This window comes from Lissotriton vulgaris, chromosome 7 (assembly GCF_964263255.1).
Source record: "Lissotriton vulgaris chromosome 7, aLisVul1.2, whole genome shotgun sequence".
NCBI lineage: Eukaryota > Metazoa > Chordata > Amphibia > Caudata > Salamandridae > Lissotriton > Lissotriton vulgaris.
The window spans coordinates 1,017,008,061-1,017,033,356 of NC_141695.1; the positions used below are offsets into that span (position 1 = coordinate 1,017,008,061).

The 25,296-nt window shown below is 45.1% G+C and overlaps 1 protein-coding gene across 1 annotated transcript in view; it reads left to right on the forward strand.

Moving 5' to 3' along the window:
- RANBP17 (RAN binding protein 17) overlaps nucleotides 1-25,296 on the forward strand; it is a 1,388,837-nt gene that overhangs the window by 1,077,883 nt on the left and 285,658 nt on the right. Inside the window, exon 22 of the mRNA XM_086931437.1 lies at nucleotides 5,017-5,099. Within this exon, the coding sequence (XP_086787563.1) occupies nucleotides 5,017-5,099 (83 nt within the window). The remainder of the gene's footprint in view (nucleotides 1-5,016; nucleotides 5,100-25,296) is intronic.

The window sequence follows — 25,296 nt, forward strand, 5'->3', positions numbered from 1 at the left end:
ATATTCTACATTTGAAGAATCTGCCGTTAGGTAAAGTATAGAGTAGAAAGGCAAGTAACTTGTTCATCAGGTCCCAGGCTCTTGAATGGTTATTTTCTTTTCTTTTTGGATGTTCACATCGTGTCGTTCTTCCTTTTGTTCAACCACATTTCACTTTCTTATCGTGTTCCTTAAGGTTCTTCACATAATCTTACACTTTCCAAGCTATGTTCTCCCCTTCCTTCTCCGATAAAATAATTTGGTCTCCCCTTAAAGTCTTATGCTGATAACATTCTATTATTTTAAGACTGGATGGCAATTGAGCTGCCCAAACCAAGTTACAGAATTTTCTGATTTCTGTTGCGGACTGAATGGACACACTAGGCTCACTTCAGAAAAGGCCAATTTAGTGATTTAGGTGGCGCCGCTTGCATCTGGTCATCTCAAATTCAACCTTAGTTCTCCTCTGTTGCTTGTCAGCACAGTTAGCAAATATATATTTTCTTTTTACTGTAAACTGACCGTCTCTCGCCAGATTAGCTAAGTCTCTTAAAGCTTTTATTGGTTAAGGATGCTGAATAAGGTCCTTCCTTTTGTCTACTTTTTATTTTTAAAGGAAATCAAAGAAGCACTTTTGCACTTTAGGTTTGAGACTGTTTTTACTTAGGTTATTATTTCTGGCTGCTTTCTGGTCGGCTGTATGTTTTGTGGAGAGTTTCTGCTGACGGGGGCAGCCATTTTCCTTCTGGTGGACATCTAGTGGCGCCAACTTGTAGCTGTCAACTTACTTTCTCCCCTAGCCACTATTTAAAGCATGTCATGGCCCAGAGGCGCTGCTCATACTGCGGAGGCAAGTCCGTCTGCACCCATCCACATCTGTTCTGTGGCAAGTGCCAGCCACTCTGCCCTTTTTAAATCTGGACTTACTAACACAATTCATTACTCTTGTGGTGAGTTATCTTTGTTCACCTCCCCTAAAGTGGGCTGTGGCAGACACTCTGTTAAGCAGTGCAGTGGAGTAGTTAGCTGCCATAGCTCTTAATGCTGCCTTATAGTTAGGGCCTGATCATGCTTTGGGTGGCCAGCTATGTGCAATAAAATATTCTAACGTACCCTCTCATGTGTCCTCGAACAGTGGCATCCTGAAGCCATCACTTGAGCCATGTGTAAATACGAGTTTACAGTCTGCCTGATTAATGTTCATTTATTACCCAAGCATGCCTTTCATATTCCGATAGATCTTATTCTGGACACATGTTCCTTTTCGAAACCTGACGGTGCACCAACTCTATGCTAGGCATTTTTCAGGCTTTCCCTGCTGGGTACACTATTTATAGATCAGATAAGTGGGCAAATCAGAAGGGGTGAGGGGATCGGCATGATATTATGTTGTAATTTTACGCGCTCTACCTTTCAGCTGGATAATCTAGGAGAATTGGGAAACTTGGGGTTCAATATCTCTCTATCCTTAAAGGACTCCTTCTCTGGTGTCCTACTTTACTGTCCCCATGGCTTCGCCTCTGAATTTTTGGCCACCTTGGACGAGGCCCTTTACTCTGCTTCACTGCAATTCTCAACTTTCATGGTCCTCAGGAACTTTAACTTGCATGTTTACGATTCCTCTGGTGAAGCAGGACTGACACTGGTGGAGATGTGCATGGTGCTCAATCTGTAACAAATGGTGGGTAATGCCACTGACCAGGCAGGTCATATGGTGGACTGTATTTTCCCATTATCCTCACATGGTTCAACCATTATCGTCTCCCATTTTGTTGAGACAAAGCTACCTTTACCATTGTCTCGATTAGAAAGGTCATGAATACGGTCAGTACTTCAAATACATTTGTCTCCACTCAGTTTATGGAATTCTTATTAACTTCTAAGCTGATGCTTTTGAGTATTATGGATTTAGTCCTCAAGTCAGTTAATTCTTGGCTACATGAAGCTACTGTCTTCTATACCCTCATCAAGACAGTCTCTGCAAAGCAAAAAGACCCATCTTCCCCCTGGTTCATGTTAGATCTGTGTTCCTTTAAGAAAGGTTGTAAACAGCTGAAGCCTAAATGACAGCTCACTACAACAAAAATGACAATCCTTTAAATAAACTTTTTCATTCCACCCTGTCAGGTTTTCATTCCTTTCATGGTATGCAGACAGCTCTCTTGGAGGTAACTGCGACAATTCAGATTGTGCAGTATGGTGGTAGGAACCAGTGCCGGCTGGTAATTTTAGCAGGGAGGTGGGTGGATGTAAAAACCCATACACACTCAGTCGCTCACACCCATGCATCTACACACAGGCACGCAAACACACACATTCACTCACACCCATGCATCCACACACAGGCGCATTCCCATTCACTCTCAAATATACATGCATGCATGCAACCACCAAACATTTTAAAAAAATCACACTTATCTACACAACTCTGCTTCAGAGGTCCCAGTATGTCACTCGTCACAGAGTGAGATTGGGTCAGTTAGAGCTGATAACCCCACCCCATCCTGTGACAAAATGTCAGTCGGCCCTGATCACTTCAGGGATTAAAACTAAAGCTCCCAGGTCCAAGGCAATCAGTGACGTTTCCCCTTGTCACAAGGGAGAAGGCCTCAAGGTGCTTTGCCAGGGTGAACAGGCCACGCCCACTAAAGCTGTGCCCTCTTCTGCTCTGTAAAGTTCAGCTCAGGCATGCAGGAGCTGTGCATTTAGCGCAAGCCTAGCTCCTTGTTTCCTGACCTGAAAATAAAGCGTGTCTGTCAGCCTGACAAACACTCTTCTTCTTGGGCAATAGGTAAGGAGGCGGGCCCTTCTGCCCATTAGGATGGGCTGCTGCTGGTAAGAATGTTGCCTTGATCCTGTTGGATGTTTCAGCACCATTCAACACTGTCTCCCGCTCTATTCTTCTTCAGCACCTGACTGAGATAGGCCTTGGAGGTACTGCTAGGAACTTATCAAAATCATATCTGGAAGGTCGAGGGCAACAGGTTTGGGTTGCCACTTATTTCTAGACCAGCAAATCTGTCGGAAATAGATGTCGGTGACTAATCCGCATGAGGCCTGGTTCTGGTGCTTTGGCTCGGGGCACAACTCCAAGATGTCCGAAGAATGTGCCTGCATATAACCAAAGGTAGTCTAGTGCCATGAAGTGAAGCTGTATGTCGCTGAACAATGAAAGAAGTTGTGGACCTCATGCAAGTCCCACTCCAAGTTGAGGGTGCGGAGCCATTCACACTCTTGAGTCCACTCTGGCATCAGGTCTTCACGGTGAAGTCTCATCCAATTAGTCAAGGTCAAAATCGAAGAGGAAGCTTAAGAAATTGAAGCAGGACTCAACTCCATTGTGCCATACTGTCTAAAGACAAGTCGGGAGAGCGTCAAGCGACCAATCGATCTCGCTCATGATCCCAGCTTGAGGAGCTATTTCCCAAGTGGCCCTGTTGAGCCCCAAATTTCCTGGGCCATCGACGACACCACCGCAGGGTGACGCTCTTAAGGAGGCCATGCTGCATTTGTATGGCACTCTTCCAGCTCCACATGGGTCTCTAGTTGGGTTACCGCCAGGAGATCGGCACTTGGCATTATCTGCGATTGTTGAAAACTCACTCTGTGACTTCACTTCAGTTCACCAGGTTCCTGTACGTTCCAACTCATACAAAACATTTCCCTACCACAGAGTGTTCCTCAGAGGCTCCCTCGTTATTTTGGCTCCGATTCTGACCTGTGTTTGCCACCGCCTGACAGTGATGATGGGGCCGATTATGTTTGTAACTGGCTCTTCAATTTATTGTATTGACTGCTTGTAGAAAAGCTCTCCTACTTTAAGCGTCTTCGCATCATCACAAAGCGCTTCATGGCGAAGGCCTAGCATTCCTTCAGAAAGCTTTTGCCTTTTAGAAACCTTGAGGTAATCCATACTGCTTCAGCACGAGGGCAGGTGATACCCATATTCTGTAAATGCCCCCGGTGAGGTCCTCGAGCTCGCCTCTACTTGTCGATTGAATTGACTTCACTTACCTTCCTGATAAGCCGCTGATCTTATAACTTAGCATGACTTTCTCAAAATGTAGCTTTTCACTCCATAACTGGAACTTGATGCTGCTGTCTCTAGTCCTTCCTGGTGGGTAACTGTACGTTTTATAAATACTAAGAATGAATAAAATCATTTACAAAAATGTTTCTTAAGCATATGAGAAAACGGTACTCTGCCAGAAAACACTACTGGTGAAAATGCATCCATGAGTCGTCACAACTGATGCCTACAATACCCAAGTTTGTGTATGTCATGACAGGTGTAGCTCAGTGAGTAAAGTGCTGGTCACGGACATTTTGGAAAGTCCAGATCCTAACAATGCCCTCTCTCACCTCCTCCTTCAGAAGTCGGTGAGCTGAATTGGATTGGTAGTAGTAAAGCCTGCTATTAGGCAGCACAGAGTGTTGTACAATATATTATTGTTTATTTCCATACAGGTGGGGATGTTGTGTGCCTGCTACTGGCTTTGTCCATGTTTCAATAATATTGAGTTATGCAGAAGTACCCTTTTATCTGCCATTCACAAACAGAGGAGCTAAATGGAATGCCTCAGTCTACGAACATTTTAACTAGTAACCTTGAATGAAAAATTGTTGGCTTTTCTGCAAAACTCCCTAAACATTACTCCAACGTGTTAGTAGTTACAATGTTTCAATTTAAAATGCTTCTCTTTCCCTGTGTGATAATCCTGATTATAGAATGTGCTGCAGCTTGAGTGTGTAGGTTCCGTCTCAAAATATTGTTTGTTTAGACTGAATAAAGTGTTATTTGTGTTCTCTGTTTTCAAAGAGCTTCTTTGTCTATCTTGTGTTTGAGATTGTTCTTTTCAAAAACTCAGTATTTGCTAATCAGTCACAGTATTGTGAAGGGACATTCTTATAATTACCTTGTTAAACACTTCATTTTGCTGCTGGTGTAAGTGGAAGTACTTGAATTGTTAATAATAATATTTGTATTTTAACAAAAAATCGTCTAACATGTATCTCTGGTATTGTGTTTAATTTTAGGTCACAAAGATTAAATTTTGACGTATCGTCTCCCAATGGAATCCTTCTTTTCAGGGAAGCTAGTAAAATGATTTGCACATATGGTGAGTCACTTTTTCACTAAGATCATTATGTCTTCTGTTCTGTTTTTCTCTTATGTGCATGTTTGATGGAACAATTAGCTTGATACTCTTTTAGATATAAGACTTTTTCAGTAGTAAGCTTACTGGCCCGGATTCAAAAAGTCATAAGTAACACCCACAGTTTTACAACCTTGCACGTGTACGAATGTGCGACTTTTTGGGAATTTTCAAGCATTGTCCAGATAACGCCCCCACTGGTCGAAGTGGTTGGCCTCTGAGGGGCACAACGTGCCTATACTTATTTATTTTTAGGAAGCCTGTGTCCAGTTTCCCTCTTTTTTTGTGAAAAAATAACCATCCTTCACCTGAAGTGTAAGGTAGAGGTATGGAGTTCCCTGTGCTGTGAAATCGAGGGAGGCTCACACAGCTAAACAAAGTCTTCTTCCCAGGGTGCCTGCTTGCCTGAAAGAAATGTAAATGTGCACAACTGGTAAATCTGAAAATTCAAGGGGTGCTTGGAAGCTAATATTGGCTTTAATTAATGGAATCACTTGAAGCTGCCTGATGACTCAGATTTATTATTTTTGAGTGGTATTGTAAGAGAGTTACCAGCTGAGTTGTGAAGTGTGTGCTTTTGAAGGACAATGTTAAAAAGCAAAAAACTATGTACAGTCTGGGTTTTACTAAAATCTATATTCGCACTTTTTTATTTTATATCTTTTTACACATTTTGTTGCACACTATCTTATACTGTGTGTAATACAAGTTCAAAAAATTGACTTACATATTCACAGTGGTTTCTGTCATAGACTGGGACCTCGTAGCACTAAACATGCACAAATCACAATCTCCTCCGCTCCAACCAGGATTCACTTCTGTTGCTCTCTGGTTACAAATACAGACCTCTGCAGTACATTAACTAATAGAGATTTCATAATGTACAATAGTGCATTTCCTTCTGAATAACCTAAGTTGCATTTTTTTTGTTTAAGCAGTGACTCATTTTATATGTAGTTATCTGAAGGTGAAAGACCGAAAAAAGTTGCGGAATATTTTGTTTTTTTTAGCCATGCCATTGACCCCGCCCCTAATTTCACTTACTCCGCCCCTCCTTGATCACAACAACAAAGTTCCTTGGTCACAAAAAGAAACATTGCGCACATAAAACACAACCAACCCCACTCCTCACTATGGAAGCATGTGCAAAGGGTTGGACTGGTGTGCCAAAATGGAGGAGACCCTTTACATAGCGATAGGGTGCCCGTACAACCATCACAAGATCTGGGGCAAATGGTGGGGTTTCTGTGGACTGAGCTGTACCATAGGGCTGTATATGACTCACTGTTAAATGTCGATATTTAAATGTGAGTGTTGTGTATGTTAATGTTTAGTTTATCAAAAAATTTGGCATGTTAAAAAAAACTTCCTTCGGATGTGTAGGTATCACTAGTGACTTTCCGTCCTGCTGTAGGCTTAAGAAAACCCAGTAGCGTAACCATGTCACTGACTGTCATGCCAGAATCAGTCCATCCTTGTTAATGTGGTGTCTCTTTTGTGACTGTTGTACATAATACCTTGGTGTGGCTGATTTTTGCACACAAAAGTGCATTTGTTGTTTCACCACTCCTTGCACTCTGTTAGCTAATTTAGCTAGCACAACATCACAGAATCGTTTTGATGCCATGTCTTTCAGTTTTGTTTGACTGATGACAACATGTCGTGTTCTATGGTTTGTGTTCTCCCTTCTATTCTTGTTCTGTTTGAGCCTGGAGTCCAATTATATTTACGTTTTTCCATACAGAAGGGCACGTGGTGCCTACTTCGGGAACTGTAAGCACGTAAATACCCTCCTACTCAACATCTAGGGGAATAGTCAAATGTGAGTCTGCCTTGGCGATTTCACCCGTCTCATTTTACCCACATATTAAAACGTATCCAAATATTCTTTGCTTCGTGCCCATATAAGTGTTTTCCCATTTTGTTTCTCATTAGTGCCTATTTCCAGTACACAGAATCAAAAGTAATTTACACATGATGTTAAGATATGATTAATCACGGCAAAAGTCAGAATCCTACGAGGAAATAACATTGAATTTTGATCACTATTAAGGGTTCTCTTTACAAAGCCTTGGCTTTGAAACCTACACATTTTCTACTTTAGGATTACCACTGTGTTTATATCAAATTTTCAACGTTTATGTGAATCACAAAGAATCCGACTAGTGCTCATAGGTCTCTGCAACAGTTGTAGATTTCCGTGAGTACTGAAATGCATAAAATGTATGCACATATATTTGCCACTCGTTTAAAATGTTGCTATGTGTAAAACAGTGCAAATGTGCACTTGTAAATTTAACATAATTTTTATATAACCCAATAGGAAAACCCTTTTTCCCATGTAGACTTGTAGATGTTCCTCTAAGCTGCCATTCTGGAAATACTGTTGCTTGTGCCTTCGAAAGTCATACTTGTGTGTGTGTTTTGAGAGTGGAAGCTGCCTACAAGGGCAACTTGCATACACACACATAGATGCTTGTGGGTGTTTGCAGGTGTTCTGGTACTGTTGCAGGTAGGATCTCTATGGAGCAGTCACCAACCTAACCCGATATCTAAATCTGCCATTGCAGAGTTTCTGAATTTGGAAATGCTCCTTGTACAGATACAATTCCATCAATGCTGATTCTGTGAATAAGGTCTGAAGTGTCCATAAAATGGTCTTTTTGCACATCTAAATTAAAAATAGTTGTAAAATTTGATTTGTAAATCAGACCTTAAATTCACACATGTGACCAGGGGCACATACAAGTGTCATGTTAGCGAAGATGGGGCCAGTAACGGGAGTTATAACTAGGTGGAATTGTGAGTTTCACTGTAACAACTAGGTACAGTGCATCTCACCCACCAGGTTGTGTCCTGGGCTGAAAGTTTTGTAGAAATGAGGAATAACAAGGACAATCGGGACCTGAACCATTGATTCCCTGTTAATTCATATTTGTAAGGGATCCCACTCATAATGCCCGCTATCAGTAGTGCCTTGCAGCAGTGTATCTACTATTACTCTGAAATGTTTTATGGGTGTTTTGTGTTCGTTTTAGGGTTTTTCGATCTCATTTTTTTCCATTTTGCAATTGGAAACAAATGCAAACTTTATTTTAAGTTTATACATTTTTGTGTATAATTCTGTAAGTACATGTATGCTAAATAGAAAAATCTAGCTCTGCATCAGAATAAATTAATATTTGCAGTGTAATCTTGTAGCTGAAAGCAGTAGCATGCCTATACCGTACCTCTGTAAAACAATTTAGCATTTTTCATTTGTTGCACTTGTACAAACTCTTTTATTGAAATTGTTTTGCTCTGTGCCTTCGGGATGGAAAGGTGGTGAGTGTTTGTTCTGAAACGGCCAGCTGTGCTCTTCGGGTTTTAGAAACAACCCAGCCTTCTCCTTCTTCTAATATGCTTCCATTATTTAGCTGCTTTCTGTCAAGATTCCCTTTGATGTAAGTTTTTAATTTTGCAGCTGCTTACAGCAGTTCTAGCAGTTATTGTTTGGGGTCAGTGATGGGGTTAGTCACCATAGTAGAAAACAATTTCCTGTTATTGTAGTTCAGATAGCATTTGGGTGAAAGAAATATTTTAGCGTATTTTGCAATAGACTTAGACCTTCCTTCCTAAGAGCCTCTAGATTGTTTCCCTAATAAGAGGTTCATGCTTAGTTATTGAGAACTCAATTTAAAAGGTAGTTGAGTTTTGTGGTCTTAAAATATCCTGTAAGCACTAATGCTTTCTCGTTAGTGACTGCAAGGGGAAGAAAGCTCATTGCCATTTTAAATGACAATTATTTTTGAACATATTGTGCCATAGAACATACTACTTTTACAAGGCATAATAATTAATTTGAGATAGTGCTATATATGTTAGTAGGTAGGCATATTCATACATTGTTCTGGAATTTAGCCATATGTAGGCATTTGTGCGGCGTACTTGCATTCATAGGGAGAGATAACTGCATTCTAGCTTGAACTGTGTAACATAAATATACATTTTGTATAACAACCAGTGATCCTTAAGGTAGTGCAATGGTCAAGCGGTCTCCTGAGCGAATCGCAAATCTTGTCTAATGTCGAGTAACCGTTTCTCAATACCGAGCGCTGCACAGAGACCTGCACCACGTTACCGAGCTTGTCTGAGGATATGTAGTAGTATTGAAGGTCTTGTTGATATCCATATAACATCCATGGCTATTTTTAGGTCCAAATTTTGACAATTGAATCAATCTGTTAATTAGCCTGATCATTCTCTTTTGAAAGTATGCAGCCAGGGATTCAGTCATATTCATCAGTCATATTCAGTCGTATGTTAAGTATTCAGTCAAATGTGATTGCCTTATTGCATGAATTGTTGCACTGATGAAATTCCCTAGTGAGAATGATTCAAAAAGAGTTATGTTGACTAACACTTGGCGCACTTCTGCATTCTAAATACGAGTCAGGAATACAACAGGGATTGAGTAGAAAGCCTTGAGTACTTAAAGAGTTAGTTACATCTACCCACAGCTAGGCCTTTGAATCATGCTTAGTGATAATACCTGCATGAAAAGAAGATACCATGAACCCAGATGATTTCACAGTAATAAATTAATAACATGGATTTAATTTAAGCCTTATGTATAAAAAGAGACATGTTAGTAACAAACCGTACTAACCATTCTTAAGATGCACGACTCATGCTTTAATATAGATAAACCACATCCCAGATCCCTTTTTTTGAGTTTGTAGAGTAGAACTTGGATGACATTGTTTGCCACCATAAATCTGACATGATCTTGAAGTTTTTTAAATGTGTTGGAAATAACAGTAGCATTGCCTACCTATGCTTAAAGAAGTGTTGTTATGCTTGCCATAATTCCTTCATATTGGATTATTCCCAGTATCAAGAAACCCTATTCCATAAACTCGAGAATCCATGATGTGTGGTTGTTGTTCCTTCATGTTGAGATATTTACCTGTGTCGTCCATCATTGAATGTGGCCTAGAATTACTGGAGATTGATCTAATTGTTGCCAAGATTGCTGTCCAGTCACCTTCATACTTTGACCATTTTCAACTGCAGTGCTTGAAATCGATCTTAGATGAAAATATTGAAATAATTTTAGTGATCAACACAAATCCCTGGCAGGTCCCTATGGCAGCCTTTCTGAATTCAGTTAGTTTCCCATGTGTCCCATAAAGTAACTGTGCTTTACACTGTGATGAAGTAGGAAAATTATATCTGTTAGTTTGGGATCTACTCAAAACCTCCTATGCGTAAAGAAGATATGTTTGGAACTATCCACCTCATCTAAGGCAGCCTTCAAATTTGAAAATGGCAAGTAAAGGTTGCCACAGCAAGATGGCAACAATTCTGAATAGTTGAGCGAGTCGAAAACTCTCATTGACAGTTCAGTTGCCTGCCTGCTTGTTGACTAGTGATAACACCTATTTCACTGCTCTGCTCAGTAATAATTTAACTCAGTTTGTAATGCCCCAACGCTGATAAGCCATATAGCATTGTTTGTTTTTCAGGCCACCTTATTTATGATGAAATATTTTTAAATCTCATGTTTAGCTATCTCAGTCTTGCACCACTGATGCTCCCTCTTTTTTGGGTTTGAGTCTCACTTTGGTGACCAATGATCAGCAGTGTATGGTTGAAAGCGCATGTGACTGCTTGATTTTTAGTACAATTTTGTACTTTCAGGCGTGGAAATCAGTTATTTCCTGTGTAATCCAAAGAATGGCAAATGCTGTCCTGAAACCAAGTAAATCATGGATTCATGAAGAAAGGTAGAAATGATCATTAAAAGGAAGACTTCCATCCTTGCTAATTATGTCTGATTTCATTGTTGGACGTTGAAAAGAGACAGATTTTTTCTTTGACTGCTCAAAGGACTTTCAAGCAGTCAACTGGAAAAGTGGAACATAGCTTTCAGCTCCTGCATGCTATTCTTGTTAACTAAAGTACTCCTAGGCCCAAACAAATGGAAATACCTTACCTAACCTTGGCAAGGCAAGCTGCATCTCCTTTGAATAATTGTTTCAGTATTCCGTAAAACATGGTATACTTTTCAGGTCTCGGGCCTAGCGTACACTGCGCAGCAGTGTTGCGCAGCCAGAGTCCTTTTCTCTGCGTTTTGAAAATGGACCTAGAAATTCCACGCAGCTCGTGCGTGTTATTTCCTAGTTTCATTTTCATTGGCCTTTGCGTGTGTGTACTTTTAAAACAGAACACGCAATAGGCCATGGGCAGTCGCGTAGCTCCGCCCATGGCCTATTGGTGTCTGTTACACGCACCAAAGGCCATATGTCTTCAATTATCGCAGCCGTCACAGCCGCGATAATTAAAGACATATTCTCGCAGAGGCACGTGCGTGCGCACCACTCGCGGGCTTTTTTTTTTTTTTTTTTTAACTATCACGAGGCCTTGCGTCTGCCCTTGAGTTTCATCTCTCGCAGGCACTCTGGGGCAGCCCTCAAGCAGAGCGGCGTGCAGTTCTTTCTACATGTTACTTACTTCAGTTAATCAGTGGTTTTACAGTCATGCACTCAGGCTGCTTAGATTCCGGCTATGCTCTTTATAGTTCCACATACACTACAAAATAAAGTACTTTTTAGGAAGCCATGCTCCTTGTGGCTGACACCAAGAGCTCCTCTTATCTCGAAATTCCAGTCTTGAAAGGGCTACTTAGTTAGCGCAGATCGCAGGAGGTTGCATGTGGTGGTGGGGGTGGGCGGTGTGTGTAAAAAAGCTTCATTTAAACCTGGAGAAAACAGAAACTCGTTTTGTTTTTAGAGAAGTTGTGTTTGTCTCTGTTTAAGGATGTTTCGACTGTGTTCCCTGAAATCACTCTGTTGGCTCTGCGAACTCCGGCGTGCTGTGTCTGTGCCAAAGGCTGTAAATAACTTTGAGGGGACTGAAGCCAAGGTGTCTCTGATTATGTGGTGCATGGCATCATTTCTGAGCAGTCTATGTGTTCATCCCACGTGGCGTGCTGCAGGGGGGTAAGGATAGGACCGACTCTGGGCCTAAAAGGTTATATTGTATAATCAATGTAAAACGTAAAATAGGACTTGCGTTATGAATATGCCTGTTTGCTGTGACTGTGTGCCTTAATGTCAGTGTGGTGTCGAAGTGTGTGCCCGTTGAGGTGGGGGCCCAGGGAACGGGACTAGTATTTCCGCTTGGTTTAATGAGTGAGTTATGCAGTTACCACAGACCTGTTCTCTTTCAAGGCAGTGCCCTGTGAGTGAATGAGAGCAAAGGGAGTCAGGATGTCTGTGTGAGGAGTGTATCTAATGGACACTGCCATGGAGATAGATGCTTTGGAGACAGGCCGTATCGGAATAGCTGGCATTCCAGGCATTCTCATCTCTTGTTTCCAAGGATGAAGGGGACCAAATTACTCCTCTTGCAGCCCTCTCGGTTTAATACCTTCCCATCCACGCAGGAAGAGGATGGAAACGTTGATGCATAGAAGCATCAACTTGAATTAATCCACATGTAAATGGTGTGAACTCTTTATCAGCCATTCCCACATGTTTTATTTTTTACTGTCCCGCTATATTTTTCAGTGGTTTTGCAGTACAAGGATGAGCTGTGTGTGAGTATGCAGGGTGAGCAGTGTGTGTGTGTGTGTGTGTGTGTGTGTGTGTGTGTGCAGGGTGAGCAGTGTGAGAGTGTGTAGGGTGAGCAGTGTGAGAGTGTGTAGAGTGAGCAGTGTGCGAGTGTGCAGGGTGAGCAGTGTGTGAGCAGGCAGGATGAGCAGTGTGTCAGTATGCAGGGTTAACAGTGTGAGCTTGCTGGGTGAGCAGTGTGTGAGCGTGCAGGGTGAGCAGTATGTTAGTTTGCTGGGTGAGCAGTGTGAGAGTGTGTAGGGTGAGCAGTGTGTGAGTGTTCTGGGTGAGCAGTGTGTGAGCATGCAGGGTGAGCAGTGTGTGAGTATGCAGGGTGAGCAGTGTATGGGTGTCCAGGGCTATTAGTGTGTAAGTGTGAAGGGTGAGCAGTGTGCGAGTGTGCATGGTGAGCAGTGTGCGATTGTGTAGGGTGAGCAGTGTGCGAGTGTGCAGGGTGAGCAGTGTGCAGGGTGAGCAGTGTGCGAGTGTGCAGGGTGAGCAGTGTGTGAGCAGGCAGGATGAGCAGTGTGTGAGCAGGCAGGATGAGCAGTGTGTCAGTATGCAGGGTTAACAGTGTGTGAGTGTGCAGGGTGAGCAGTGTGTGAGCGTGCAGGGTGAGCAGTATGTTAGTGTGCTGGGTGAGCAGTATGTGAGTATGCAGGGTGAGCAGTGTGAGAGTGTGTAGGGTGAGCAGTGTGTGAGTGTGTAGGGCCAGCAGTGTGTGTGTGTGTGTGCAGGGTGAGCAGTGTGTGAGTGTGTAGGGCCAGCAGTGTGTGTGTGTGTGTGCAGGGTGAGCAGTGTGTGTGTGTCCAGGGCTAGCAGTGTGTAAGTGTGCAGGTTGAGCAGTGTGTGAGTGTGCAGGGTGAACATTGTGTGAGTGTTCAGGGTGAGCAGTGTGTGAGCAGTGTGTGAATATGCAGGGTGAGCAGTGTGTGGGTGTCCAGAGCTAGCAGTGTGTAAGTGTGCAGGGTGAGCAGTCTGTGGGTGTCCAGGGCTAGCAGTGTGTAAGTGTGCTGGGTGAACATTGTGTGAGTGTGCAGTGTGGGCAGTGTGTGAGTATGCAGGGTGAGCAGTGTGTGATTGTGCAGGGTAAGCAGAGTGAGAGTGTGTAGGGTGAGCAGTGTGCGAGTGTGCAGGGTGAGCAGTGTGCGAGCGTGCAGGGTGAGCAGTGTGTGAGCGTGCAGGGTGAGCAGTGTGTGAGTGTGCAGGGTGAGGAGTATGTTAGTGAGCGGTGTGTGAGTATGCAGGGTGAGCGGTGTGTGAGTATGCAGGGTGAGCAGTGTGTGAGTATGTAGGGTGAGCAGTGTGTTGGTGTCCAGGGCCAGCAGTGTGTGTGTGCGTGTGCAGGGTGAGCAGTGTGTGAGTGCGCAGGATGAACATTTTGTGAGCGTGCAGGGTGAGCAGTGTGTCAGCATGCAGGGTGAGCAGTGTGTAAGTGTGCAGGGTGAGCAGTGTTTGGGTGTCCAGGGCTAGCAGTGTGTAAGTGTGCAGGCTGAGCAGTGTGTGAGTGTGCAGGGTGAACATTGTGTGAGCGTGCAGGGTGAACATTGTGTGAGTGTGCAGGGTGGGAAGTGTGTGAGTGTGCAGGGAGAACAGTGTGAGAGTGTGTAGGGTGAGCAGTGTGCGAGTGTGCAGGGTGAGCAGTGTGTGAGTGTGCAGGATGAGCAGTGTGTGAGTGTGCAGGATGAGCAGTGTGTGAGTGTGCAGGTTGAGCAGTGTGTGAGGGTGCAGGGTGAGCAGTGTGTTGGTGTCCAGGGCCAGCAGTGTGTGTGTGTGTGCAGGGTGAGCAGTGTGTGAGCATGCAGTGTGAGCAGTGTGAGAGCGTGCAGGGTGAGCAGTATGTTAGTGTGCTGGGTGAGCAGTGTGTGAGTATGCAGGGTGAGCTGTGTGTGAGTATGTAGGGTGAGCAGTGTGTTGGTGTCCTTGGCCAGCAGTGTGTGTGTGCGTGCAGGGTGAGCAGTGTGTGAGTGTGCAGGGTGAGCAGTGTGTGAGTGTGCAGGGTGAGCAGTGTGTGAGTGTGCAGGGGGAGCAGTGTGTGAGTATGCAGGGAGAGCAGTGTGTGGGTGTCCAGGGCTAGTTTTTACTAGGGAGATTCTGACAGTGAGTGAGAGCATAAATTCTTTTGATGCCCCAGTTGTACTTTCACTGATGTAAGTCAGGCAGGATTCACGGAGTGTTTTTCATCCACGTTCCTTCTCGCATCTTCCCCCTACATGATTGCTTGAACCTGTACTCGGAGGAATGCGTATTCATTGTTGGACAGCTTTGCTCCTCAGTTAGAGAGAAGCATTTAGGGTCAACTAATACTAGTCATGATTATCAAGCACACATAAGTGGAAAAGATGGCTAGACTCTGGTTGTTTTGTGACGTACAGTGTAAGTTCAGAAGCACATTAAGTATTTCTTTAAAGTCTGACAAAAATGATTAGAGGTGTGAACTGATTGGAAGCTGATATCAGGCTTCAGTAGTCTGAACCGAGAGGTGTACTTCCATTCCACTCTTCTGTCCAACATACAAACAACTGAGGAGCATTTGAGTCTAGTTCCTCAGAGTTTACATTTGAATAGGCGGTTACATAATACATGTGGTAGAAAGGGGTCAGCTGGTGCCAATATATGTTATGTTGTTGTGTTATGTTATGTTATGTGATCTTGTATAGCGCATGGCTACCCCAGCGACGGGGCGTCCCAGCGCTTGCGGACATGCCAGGTACTAGGATGGTAAAGGAGGTGCTAGATGGATGCAAACAACCAGGTTTTTATGAGTTTTCGGAATTGCAGGTGATTTGAAGTGGCCCGAGCTTTAGGGGGGATAGAATTCCAAAGCTTAGGGGCCAAATACCTGAAGGAGCGGTCACCGGCTCTGCTCCTCCGAATTCTGACAGTACAGGCAAGTGAGTGGTCCGCTGAGCGGAGTCCGCGCGTGGGAGTATAGAAAGAGCACAGTCCCTGCAGAGTTTGGGGGCCAGCATTATACAGGATTTTATGGGTGAGGCAAAGGGTTTTAAAATAAATGCGCTGTTTTATAGGAAGCCAGTGTAGTCGACGGAGAAAGGGGGACGTGTGGCAGGTTTTGGGTAGAGCAAATAGAACGCGGGCAGCAGCGTTCTGTGCTCTTTGCAACCTATTTATTGCAGTCATATTGGACCCAAGCATGAGGGCATTACAATAGTCCCGGTGAGTTAAAACTACAGCCTGGACTATAATCTGGCGAGTAGCAGGCTAAAAAAAAAACAGAAAGAGAGCGAAGACGCCCAAAGCAGGTACCTGCCACTTTTTGAGCATGAGACTCCAAGTTGAGTGTGTTGTCCAATAACACCCCCAGATTTTTTACTGACTCCTTGGGTATAGGAGCAGGTCCCAGCAGGTCCCAGCGCCTGCGGCCACCAGTGCTCATCCCAAGTCTGCGTGCCATCGCCAATCAGGAGTACCTCTGTTTTAGAGGCATTAAGCTGAAGGCAGTTGTTAGATAGCCACCTTGAGATCGCCAGAATGTCTTCCTGGAATCTAATTTGGTCCTCCACATTGTTGTTAGAAAAGTTGAAAATAAGTTGAGTGTCGTCCGCATAAGATGTTAGTAGGATTTTACGTTCCCGGGCCAACAAGGCCAGGGGGCGGACGTACACATTAAACAATGTGGGACTGAGCGCAGACCCCTGAGACACTCCACATTCAAGAGGGAGCTTGCTGGATGAGTACGGCGGGGCGTGCACCTGGAAGGAGCGGTCAGATAAAAAAGACGCGAACCAGTCCAGGGCCGTTTCCCTGACTCCGATCTCCCATAGTCTCTCAAGTAGAATCTTGTGGGAGATCGTGTCAAAAGCCGCACTCAAGTCCAGCAAAACTAAGATAGAGATTGCACCCATATCCAGGGAGGCCCTTAGGTGTTCTGTAACTGTTAACAGGGCAGACTCCGTACTGTGATTAGCACGGAAGCCATTCTGGGACTCATCAAGGATGCCATTAGACTCCAAATAGGTCGGAAACTGTCTGGCCTTAAGGGATCCAAAGTTGTTTTTTTCAGGAGGGGTAGTAGTTTGGCATGTTTCCAGGATTTGGGAACATCGGCTTGCTGTAAAGATCGATTAATCAACTCACGCCCTTCCTGCAGGACAGAGTCATGAAGTGATCTGAACAGATCCGGTTTAATGGGATCATCCGGTGAGCCTGATTTTACTCTTAGGGCTAAGTGTTCCATCCCTGGCTGTTCTATAGGTGGAAGAATCAGGAGGGAGTAGGGAGGGTCAGGGATGTCTTTATCAGGATTAGAGGACCCCAGCGGGCTGTCCAGTTGTAAAGAATCATATATACCTTTAACTTTGTTAATAAAAAAGCCCGATTGTTCTTCGCACTGTGCATCTGACACTATCAGATTGCCTGTGCCTACCGGGGCTTTAGTCCAATCTTTTACCAGAGAAAAAAACCGTTTTGGAGCGATTTGTACTTGAGGTAATCAGATCTGTGTAGTAAATGGCTTTAGTTTTCTTTATAAGCTTATGGTAAGCTTTAGTGGCCGTTCTGAACTCAATTTTGGCTAGGGGGTCATACGATCGTCTCCAGGTGCGTTCTAGAAGCTTACAGTGTTTTTTAGTTTCCACAAGAGTCTCCGAGTACCAGGGGTGGGTCTGAACTCGCCTAGGTCTCGAATATTTCATGGGGATGAAGTGGTCTACAGAATTGTTTATCCACTCTCTATAAGCATAGTCTGCTTCATCCATATTACCTGACCAAACAGGGCGGGTATGGTTAAGCCTAGCTTCAAACTGAGCTTTATCTAGGCTGTTCCAAGGACGCCTCCGTAAGGAGGCAGGAGGGGTCTCCCTACCGCTTGCTGGGATCTTAACTGAAACCGAAACCGAAACCAAAAAGTGGTCCGTCCAGCTAAGAGGGCTGGTGGATTCTGCTGTAGCTTCCTCTATATTAGTAAAAACTGGGTCAAGGAGGTGGCCTGCCTGATGAGAGGGTCCCACAATCAGTTGATGAAGCTGGCATGCTTCTAAATCGCCAAGAAACTTCACTATATTGGGGGAGTCTTGCCGCTCGAGGTGAAGGTTGAAGTCACCAAAAATACTGAAATTTGCTGATTGAAGCGCTAATGACGAAATAGTTGCTAATAGCGACTCTTGGAATGCACTTGCCGGTCCTGGGGGATGGTATACAAGAAGCCCTGAAAGAGTAAAGGTGTCAGAGACCTTTATCTTAAATAGTACGCATTCGCTACTAGCTATGCTAATGGCCTTGAGGGTACAAGTGTATTTGGACTTGTAAATCACCCCTAGTCCACCACCCCTGCCGATAGTTCTGTTTTGAACACATATAAGATATTCTGGAGGGTGGGCCAGAGCTAGGGTAGCCGTAGAATCCTCAGATAGCCATGTTTCTGTCAAAAACAGAACGTCTGGCTTTTCATCTAGGACGAGCTCATGGACGTCCTCATGGTGCTTTACCAGAGACCTGCAATTAAGACTCAGTATGTGTAACTTGGAAGAGCTGGTGGGCGCTAGGGTTGCACAGGATGGCGGAGGGCAAGCCCCAAAAGCCTTAAATCCGCAATGAATGCAGTTTATGGTAGAGAAACCAGGGTGACATGCATACGCCAGGCACTCAGTCTGAGGTCTACGGGCAAGCTGCTCATCTCTGGCATAGGGCGTCATCAATAGTCAGGCGGTCAGGGATCTGGGCGACAGGCGACGGACCAGCGCGGACGGGCGCAGACGGGCTCACCTTTGGCGAGCCTTCAGCGACCCGCCGGCGGCCCGCCGCGCGTGTCCGCTGCGCGTGTCCGCTGCGCGGGAGGTAGTGTCTCCGCCTAAATAGGCACCGGTCCCGCCTCTGGCGGTAGAGTTACACCCTCCGGGGCCGTGCAAAAAAGTCAGGTACGCCCTCCACACAATCGGCACAAGCCGAGGTGGAACGGGGCGGCGACCTTGAGGAAGCAGAAGTAAAGTGCAAGTAAGGCTTTTTCAAAGAAACGCTAATGAACGCTTTTTCAAAGAAACGCTAATGAGGATTTTAAAGCAGAAAACAATATAAAAACAGATTTAAAAACATAGAGCAGAGCGCTGCTATAATGCCTCGCGTTCCCAGCGTGTCCGCTGCGCGGGAGGTAGTGTCTCCGCCTAAATAGGCACCGGTCCCGCCTCTGGCGGTAGAGTTACACCCTCGGGGGCCGTGCAAAAAGGTCAGGTACGCCCTCCACACAATCGGCACAAGCCGAGGTGGAACGGGACGGCGACCTTGAGGAAGCAGAAGTAAAGTGCAAGTAAGGCTTTTTCAAAGAAACGCTAATGAGGATTTTAGAGCAGAATACAATATAAAAACAGGTTTAAAAACATAGAGCAGAGCGCTGCTATAATGCCTCGCGTTCCCAGCGTGTCCGCTGCGCGGGAGGTAGTGTCTCCGCCTAAATAGGCACCGGTCCCGCCTCTGGCAGTAGAGTTACACCCTCGGGCCGTGCAAAAAGGTCAGGTACGCCCTCCACACAATCGGCACAAGCACAGGGGTGTTTTTAGGTTTCAGGGCAGGGTTTGGGTTTTGGGGTACAGGGGTGTTTTTAGGTTTCAGGGCAGGGTTTGGGTTTTGGGGTACAGGGGTGTTTTTAGGTTTCAGGGCAGGGTTTTAGTTTTGGGGTACAGGGGTGTTTTTAGGTTGCAGGGCAGGGTTTGGGTTTTGGGGTACAGGGGTATTTTTAGGTTTTAGGGCTGGGTTTAGGTTTTGGGGTACAGGGGTATTTTTAGGGTTTATTTTTTTTAAAGTACGACTTTAATTAAATTAAATTAATTAAATAAATTATAATTAATTAAATTTATTAAATCAAATTAATTACAATTTTAAGATTAATTCAATTATATTAATTAAATTAATTAAATTTAAATAATTACTATTATAATTTTTTTTAATTTAAATTAATAAAATTATATTAATTTAATTAAATTATATTAATTCCTATTTAAAATTAAATTAAACTTATTTAAATAAATTATATTAATTACATTTTTACAATTATTTTAATTATATTAGTAAAATAAAATTAATTAAATTAACTTAATTACATTTTTTTAAAAAAATCATACTTACCTATACTTACGATGTAATGGTATGCGTTGTAATAGCATCTGCTATGTAATATCCTGCGTTGTAATGGCATCCGATGTAATGGAACCTGCGTTGTAAAAGTTGCGATGTTACAGCATACTTCATCATCAACGCTAATTAGTAAAACTAAGTTATATGTGTGTTGATTTAAAAAGAAAATGTTTTCAAAAGAGTAGGGATGTTTAAAAAAATAAATTAAATAAAAAAACGGAAGGGCTATTGCACGCTCACATGCCTCCACTCCTTCCAGAGTTATGAAGAGTAAATCAAAAATGTATTACTAAAATGTTCGAAAAGCAAATTAATTTAATTAAGAAACTAAATGAGGTTAAACGATTAGTGTTAAAATAGTACGATTAAAAAAAATTAAATACGTGTAGGCGTGGGAGTAGGGACGACCGTGACACCAAGTAGAGGGGTTAAAGAAGGTTTTATTTTTATAGCTCTAGGGGGTTTTGACATCAACGTCTTTCTGTTTCGTAGGGTCAGTCTCTCTCGGGCGAACACGCTGGGGTCCATGGCGGTGGTCTTCTCCTTCAGGAGTTTGGGGTTGATCGGACGTTCTTACAGCTGTCTCCGGCTCCGGTGCATGCAAGAGACCAACAGAGAGGGAAGCCGTTAGTTTGCAATCCTCAATGGGGGTTGCACCAAGGGGTCCGGGGTAGGTGAGGGCAACCCAGTGAGACGTGACTTCTCTAAGTACAGTTATCGGTGAACAAGGAGGGGGTGGATGTGAGGAACTGGGAAGGAAAAAGGTTTTTGGACGGGAAGGGCGAACAACAAAGGTCAGGAACAAACAGGGACTAGTTTACACTATTTACACGCTATCGCTTCGCCTCCCCACCCAGGCTGCCCAACGCCGCCGTACCTGTGACAGCCACACTCCTCCCTCGGGAGTGTGGCACGGCGGTCCACAGGGTCGTTGGCCTCCTGGCTTTCCTCCGTCCTCCGTCTCTCCGTCCCCTCCGTGCTGTTCCTCCGGGCTGCCTCTCCCTCCGCTTTCGCCTCTCTCCTCCGTTCCGCTTTCTTCCGCTTGTCTCTCCTCCGGGTTGCTCGCACACCCGGCGTACATCACTTCCGTACTTTATTATTATTATTTTATTTTTTTTTTAAACCTTTATTGTACCTTCACATAATTACACAGCCATTCGCCTACAACCCAGAGGGCCGGCCGCTAATAAATGAGCATTGGAAGTCATGCATAAAGTAAGTCTATACTGTGATCTTGCTGTGAAAGGCAAAAGGTGCATCATATGGCTAAGTGAAAGGTATACAATTAATATTATGTCGCAAATCAGTTAAGGTTTTGTTTTTTGTTTTTTATGAAAATAACAAAAATAACAATGAGGAAATCACAGTGTGGTCATCTAAAAGTAGTACTGCTGTATAGCTGTAGTAAAAATCCACCTGACAGTATGTGTTGCTATTTGTTGTCATGGATTCAAACCAAAGTGGTGAGCGGATATTCCCATACATCCACATGTAACTGAGCAGCAGTCCCTATCCTCCCTCAACCCCTCAACCCATCTCCCCCTCATCATCCGACTCCAACTGGTTGTCCTCTGGCAGAGGATCACAAAGTTCACCACGATACACATTCCATGGGGACCATATCTTATTCCATTTTCGGGGGCACGCACGGCTTAAGTACACCGCCCTCTCAGTCACCATTATCTTGTCCATATTCATGCACCACTGCGACTTCGTCGGCAGTTCTGCCGCCCCCCAACGCTGAGCGATATCTCTCTTGGCTACCATCATGCCTAACGTTACCCAAAGTTGGCCACATCTGGACAGGTCAGTCGGTCCCCACACATTTAAGAGACATCGCCTCGGCTTGGGAAGGGGCGAGGTCCCTAGGGTCTGTGACACAGTGCATAGTATTTGTCTCCAGTAGTTTGTTATGCGTGGGCAGTCCCAGATTGTATGGTAGAAGGACCCCTCCTCCCCACAGCCACGGAGTAGGGATTTTGTATTCTGTGGATGCGATGTAAGAGTGTTCTTGTGTAATATACTCTGTCTAGGACCTTTAGCTGTACAAGTCTCAGCCTGGCTGAGATGCCTACCTCTTTTGGGGACGCCAGTGCCTCATTCCACTCGTGTTCATCCAGGGCGTCTACCTCCCTTTCCCATCTATCTTTCAGGGGGGCCAGCGGGTCAGGCAGGTTATTTAGGAGTTTGCGGTAGGTCAGGGAAGTCGCTCGTTCAATCATGAAGTCAGTTAGAAGACGATCTTCCAACGGGGAGGATTCTGGCAGAACCGACCCGGAGGGGATGGCTGTAAGCAAAGCATGGCGTATCTGAACGAAGCGGTATGATTCGTGTGGCCCCAGTTCATACAATTCCCTGAGGCGGTTGAATGAAATGACCTCACCCCGTTCCCACATGTAGCCCACTGTGGATATCCCAATGGTGTCCCAGTGAGAGAAGGCCCTACTGTATCTCACGTTTCCCAAGGCATGGGTGTCCCAGAGTGGGGTAAGTTTGGTAATTTTCCCCTTCCAGCCCAGCGCAGCTAGCGCCACATGCCACAGCAATACAGTAAGTTTAGTAGGCCCCGTTAATGTTCGTACTTTGCGTTGGTCGTAGAGTGTGGCTAGCATGTTGTTGGTGCCCAGTTGTGCCCTATCAGTTTGGAAAGCTGGGTCAGTCTGTGAGGCATGTATCCACTGGTTAATGGACTTAGGGTGTGCCGCCCAGTAATATAGGTGAAGATTCGGCAACGCAATCCCACCATCATACCAACCCCTGTGCAGTTTGGCTTGCGCTATACGCGTCGGGCGATTGCTCCACAGCAGACCAGAAACTACTGCTGCCACCTTTTTAAGTAACCCGGCGCCACCGGAAAAGGCGTGATTTCCAGTACGTACAAAAAGCTGGGGAAAGACATCATTTTATACAGTGCTGCTTTTCCCAGCATTGTCAAAGGCAACCCCGCCCAGAACTTGACGTCTTGCTTGAGCCGTTCCAATGGTGGCGTCAGATTTAGTTGTACAAATTCCAATGGATCTCGTGTGACATGGATACCCAAATACTTGAAAGAGGAGCCTGCTAGTCTCTGGGGGCAATCAGGGCCGAGCATCGGGACCTGGCCTTTCAGAACATACAGCTCTGATTTGTTCCAGTTAATCGTGTAACCTGAAATTTTACCATGATCATCACACATTTTCAAGAGCACCGGTACACCATGTTCGGGGCCTGTTAAATACACCAGCATGTCGTCCGCGTAAAGGGACAGCCGGTCCTCCCAACCCTCCTTCCATTGTATCCCCTTAAGTAAGGGCGTTTGTCTTATTAAATTAGCTAGAGGCTCTAGAGAGGGCGCGAATAGCAGAGGTGAAAGGGGGCAGCCCTGTCGGGAGCCTCTCCCCAGCGGAAATGTTCGAGAAATGTGGCCATTTGCTACTACTTGTGCCATCGGGTTTGTATACAGCAGTCTGATCCACGATATGAATTTCGAGCCGAAGCCCATACAGGTCAAAACTTCGAAGAGGTAGCTCCATTCCACTAAATCAAAAGCCATTTTCACATTTAGCGCCAATATTACAGCGTGGCCGTGGATCAGGTCCGCTCTCGCCAGTACCCCATGAACCCGGCGAAGGTTTAGTGCCGTGTTCCTATGGGGCATGAATCCGGATTGATCCGGATGGATAAGATCAGGCAGATGTGCCATGAACCGGTTAGCTAGGAGCTTGGCCAATATTTTATCTTCTGCGTTTAGCAGGGAGATAGGGCGATATGAGGAGCAATCCTCATGTGGCTTCCCGGGTTTAGGTATCGCTACTATGGTGGCCGTTCTCTGATCGAGCGGAAGCTCACCCCTCTCTCGGCATTCCTCGTACATGTTGAGTAGGTATGGACTGAGCTCCTCGGATTGGGACTGATACCATTCCACTGGAATGCCGTTCGGTCCAAGAACTTTGCCAGGTTTGAGCGCTCGTATGGCCAGCTGTATTTCGTCGCTGGTTATATTGTTGGATCCCTCTAGAGCTACCCCCCCCTCTTGTCGAGCCAGGCCAACATCTTTCCCGCCTTATCTCCAACATCGTATATCCGATTCTGTGTGTCGGTGATGTGCCCCTTCACCATATGGCGAACATGTTCGGTGTACAGTCGCTGGTGAAGTGCAAGGGTATGTGCCGTGTCTACTGTAGGGTTAGCCTCATGCAGAGTTGTTAAGTCGCGTAGTGTCGACTCAAGTTTAGACTGTTCGGCCGTCTGTTCCTTTTTATGGGCCGCAATGGAGCTTATTGCTTGCCCCCTTAGCACTGCCTTGTAGGCTTCCCATAGCACCTTGGAAGAGGCCACGGTAGCCACGTTTTCCTTGAACTATTGTGTTGTAGCTTTCTGGAGGGTTTTCCTGATTTTCGGGATTTTGAGGTAAGACGCTTGAATGGGATATATACGGTTACGTGACTTTTTCTGGGTGGAAACTGTTAAGGTGATTGGAGAGTGGTCTGAAATGCCCCTAGGGTGTATGTCTGTGGTATCTACGTGTTGTAACCCTTCACCCAAAGCCAGGAAGTAATCTATTCGGGAAAGACTGTTATGGACTGTGGAGTGAAATGTGTACTGCTTGTCTGGGGGTGGACGTGACGCCAGATGTCTATCAGCCTCATTGCTGTCAGGAAACGTTGAAACCGGGAGGGCCCCCCAGGTGAAACTGTCGCAGGGAATCTATCAAGCTGTGTATCTACTACAGCATTAAAATCTCCTCCCAAAATTACATCGCCTTCGGGGAGAGACAATAAAAAGTCACTAAGAGCCGGAAGTATGATCGAGTGAAGGGATGGCGGAATGTATACTGATACCACAGTCAGGGGGCGACCCTCCCATTGCCCCTGCAAGGCTGGGAAGCAGCCCTGGCCATCAGTTTTCGTGCTCAGTGGAATGAATTGTGAGGATTTCTTGATCAAAATGCCAGTTCCCCGGGAGCCCGATGTGAATTCTGAGTGTGCCACCATCCTGTACCCCCTCCTATCTAAGGCCCTAGTGGTCCCCCCGTCAAGTGTGTCTCCTGTAACAGCGCCAATTGGGTTTTTTGCCTCTTCAACGCATTTAGTACCAGGCCACGTTTCACCTTATCCCCAAGCCCCCTCACATTCCATGAGAGTATTCTAAGGGAAGAACCACCTGACCGTGACTCAGTGCTCCCTACGTTACGTAGCTGCTCATCTGCCATTTCCAATCATGCAGACACACACAAATGAATCTAGGAGTATAAACCGGACCTGTAGGTGTATCCTTCCAGCTATAACACATACACAGCTAGCACCAATTTCTGACCGACATAGTGGGTTTCCAACCAACAACCAACATCCCCCCCCACCCATTCCCTCCCTGCCTCCCTGCTTAACGGACCTTCAACTGCCCACCTCCCCAACTGAGCAGAGCGCTTAACTCATCCCAAAAATAGAGTACTTGCACGTTGGGGGAGAGTGTCTCCCCGAGCAGGCGGCTCCCCTGCTCCC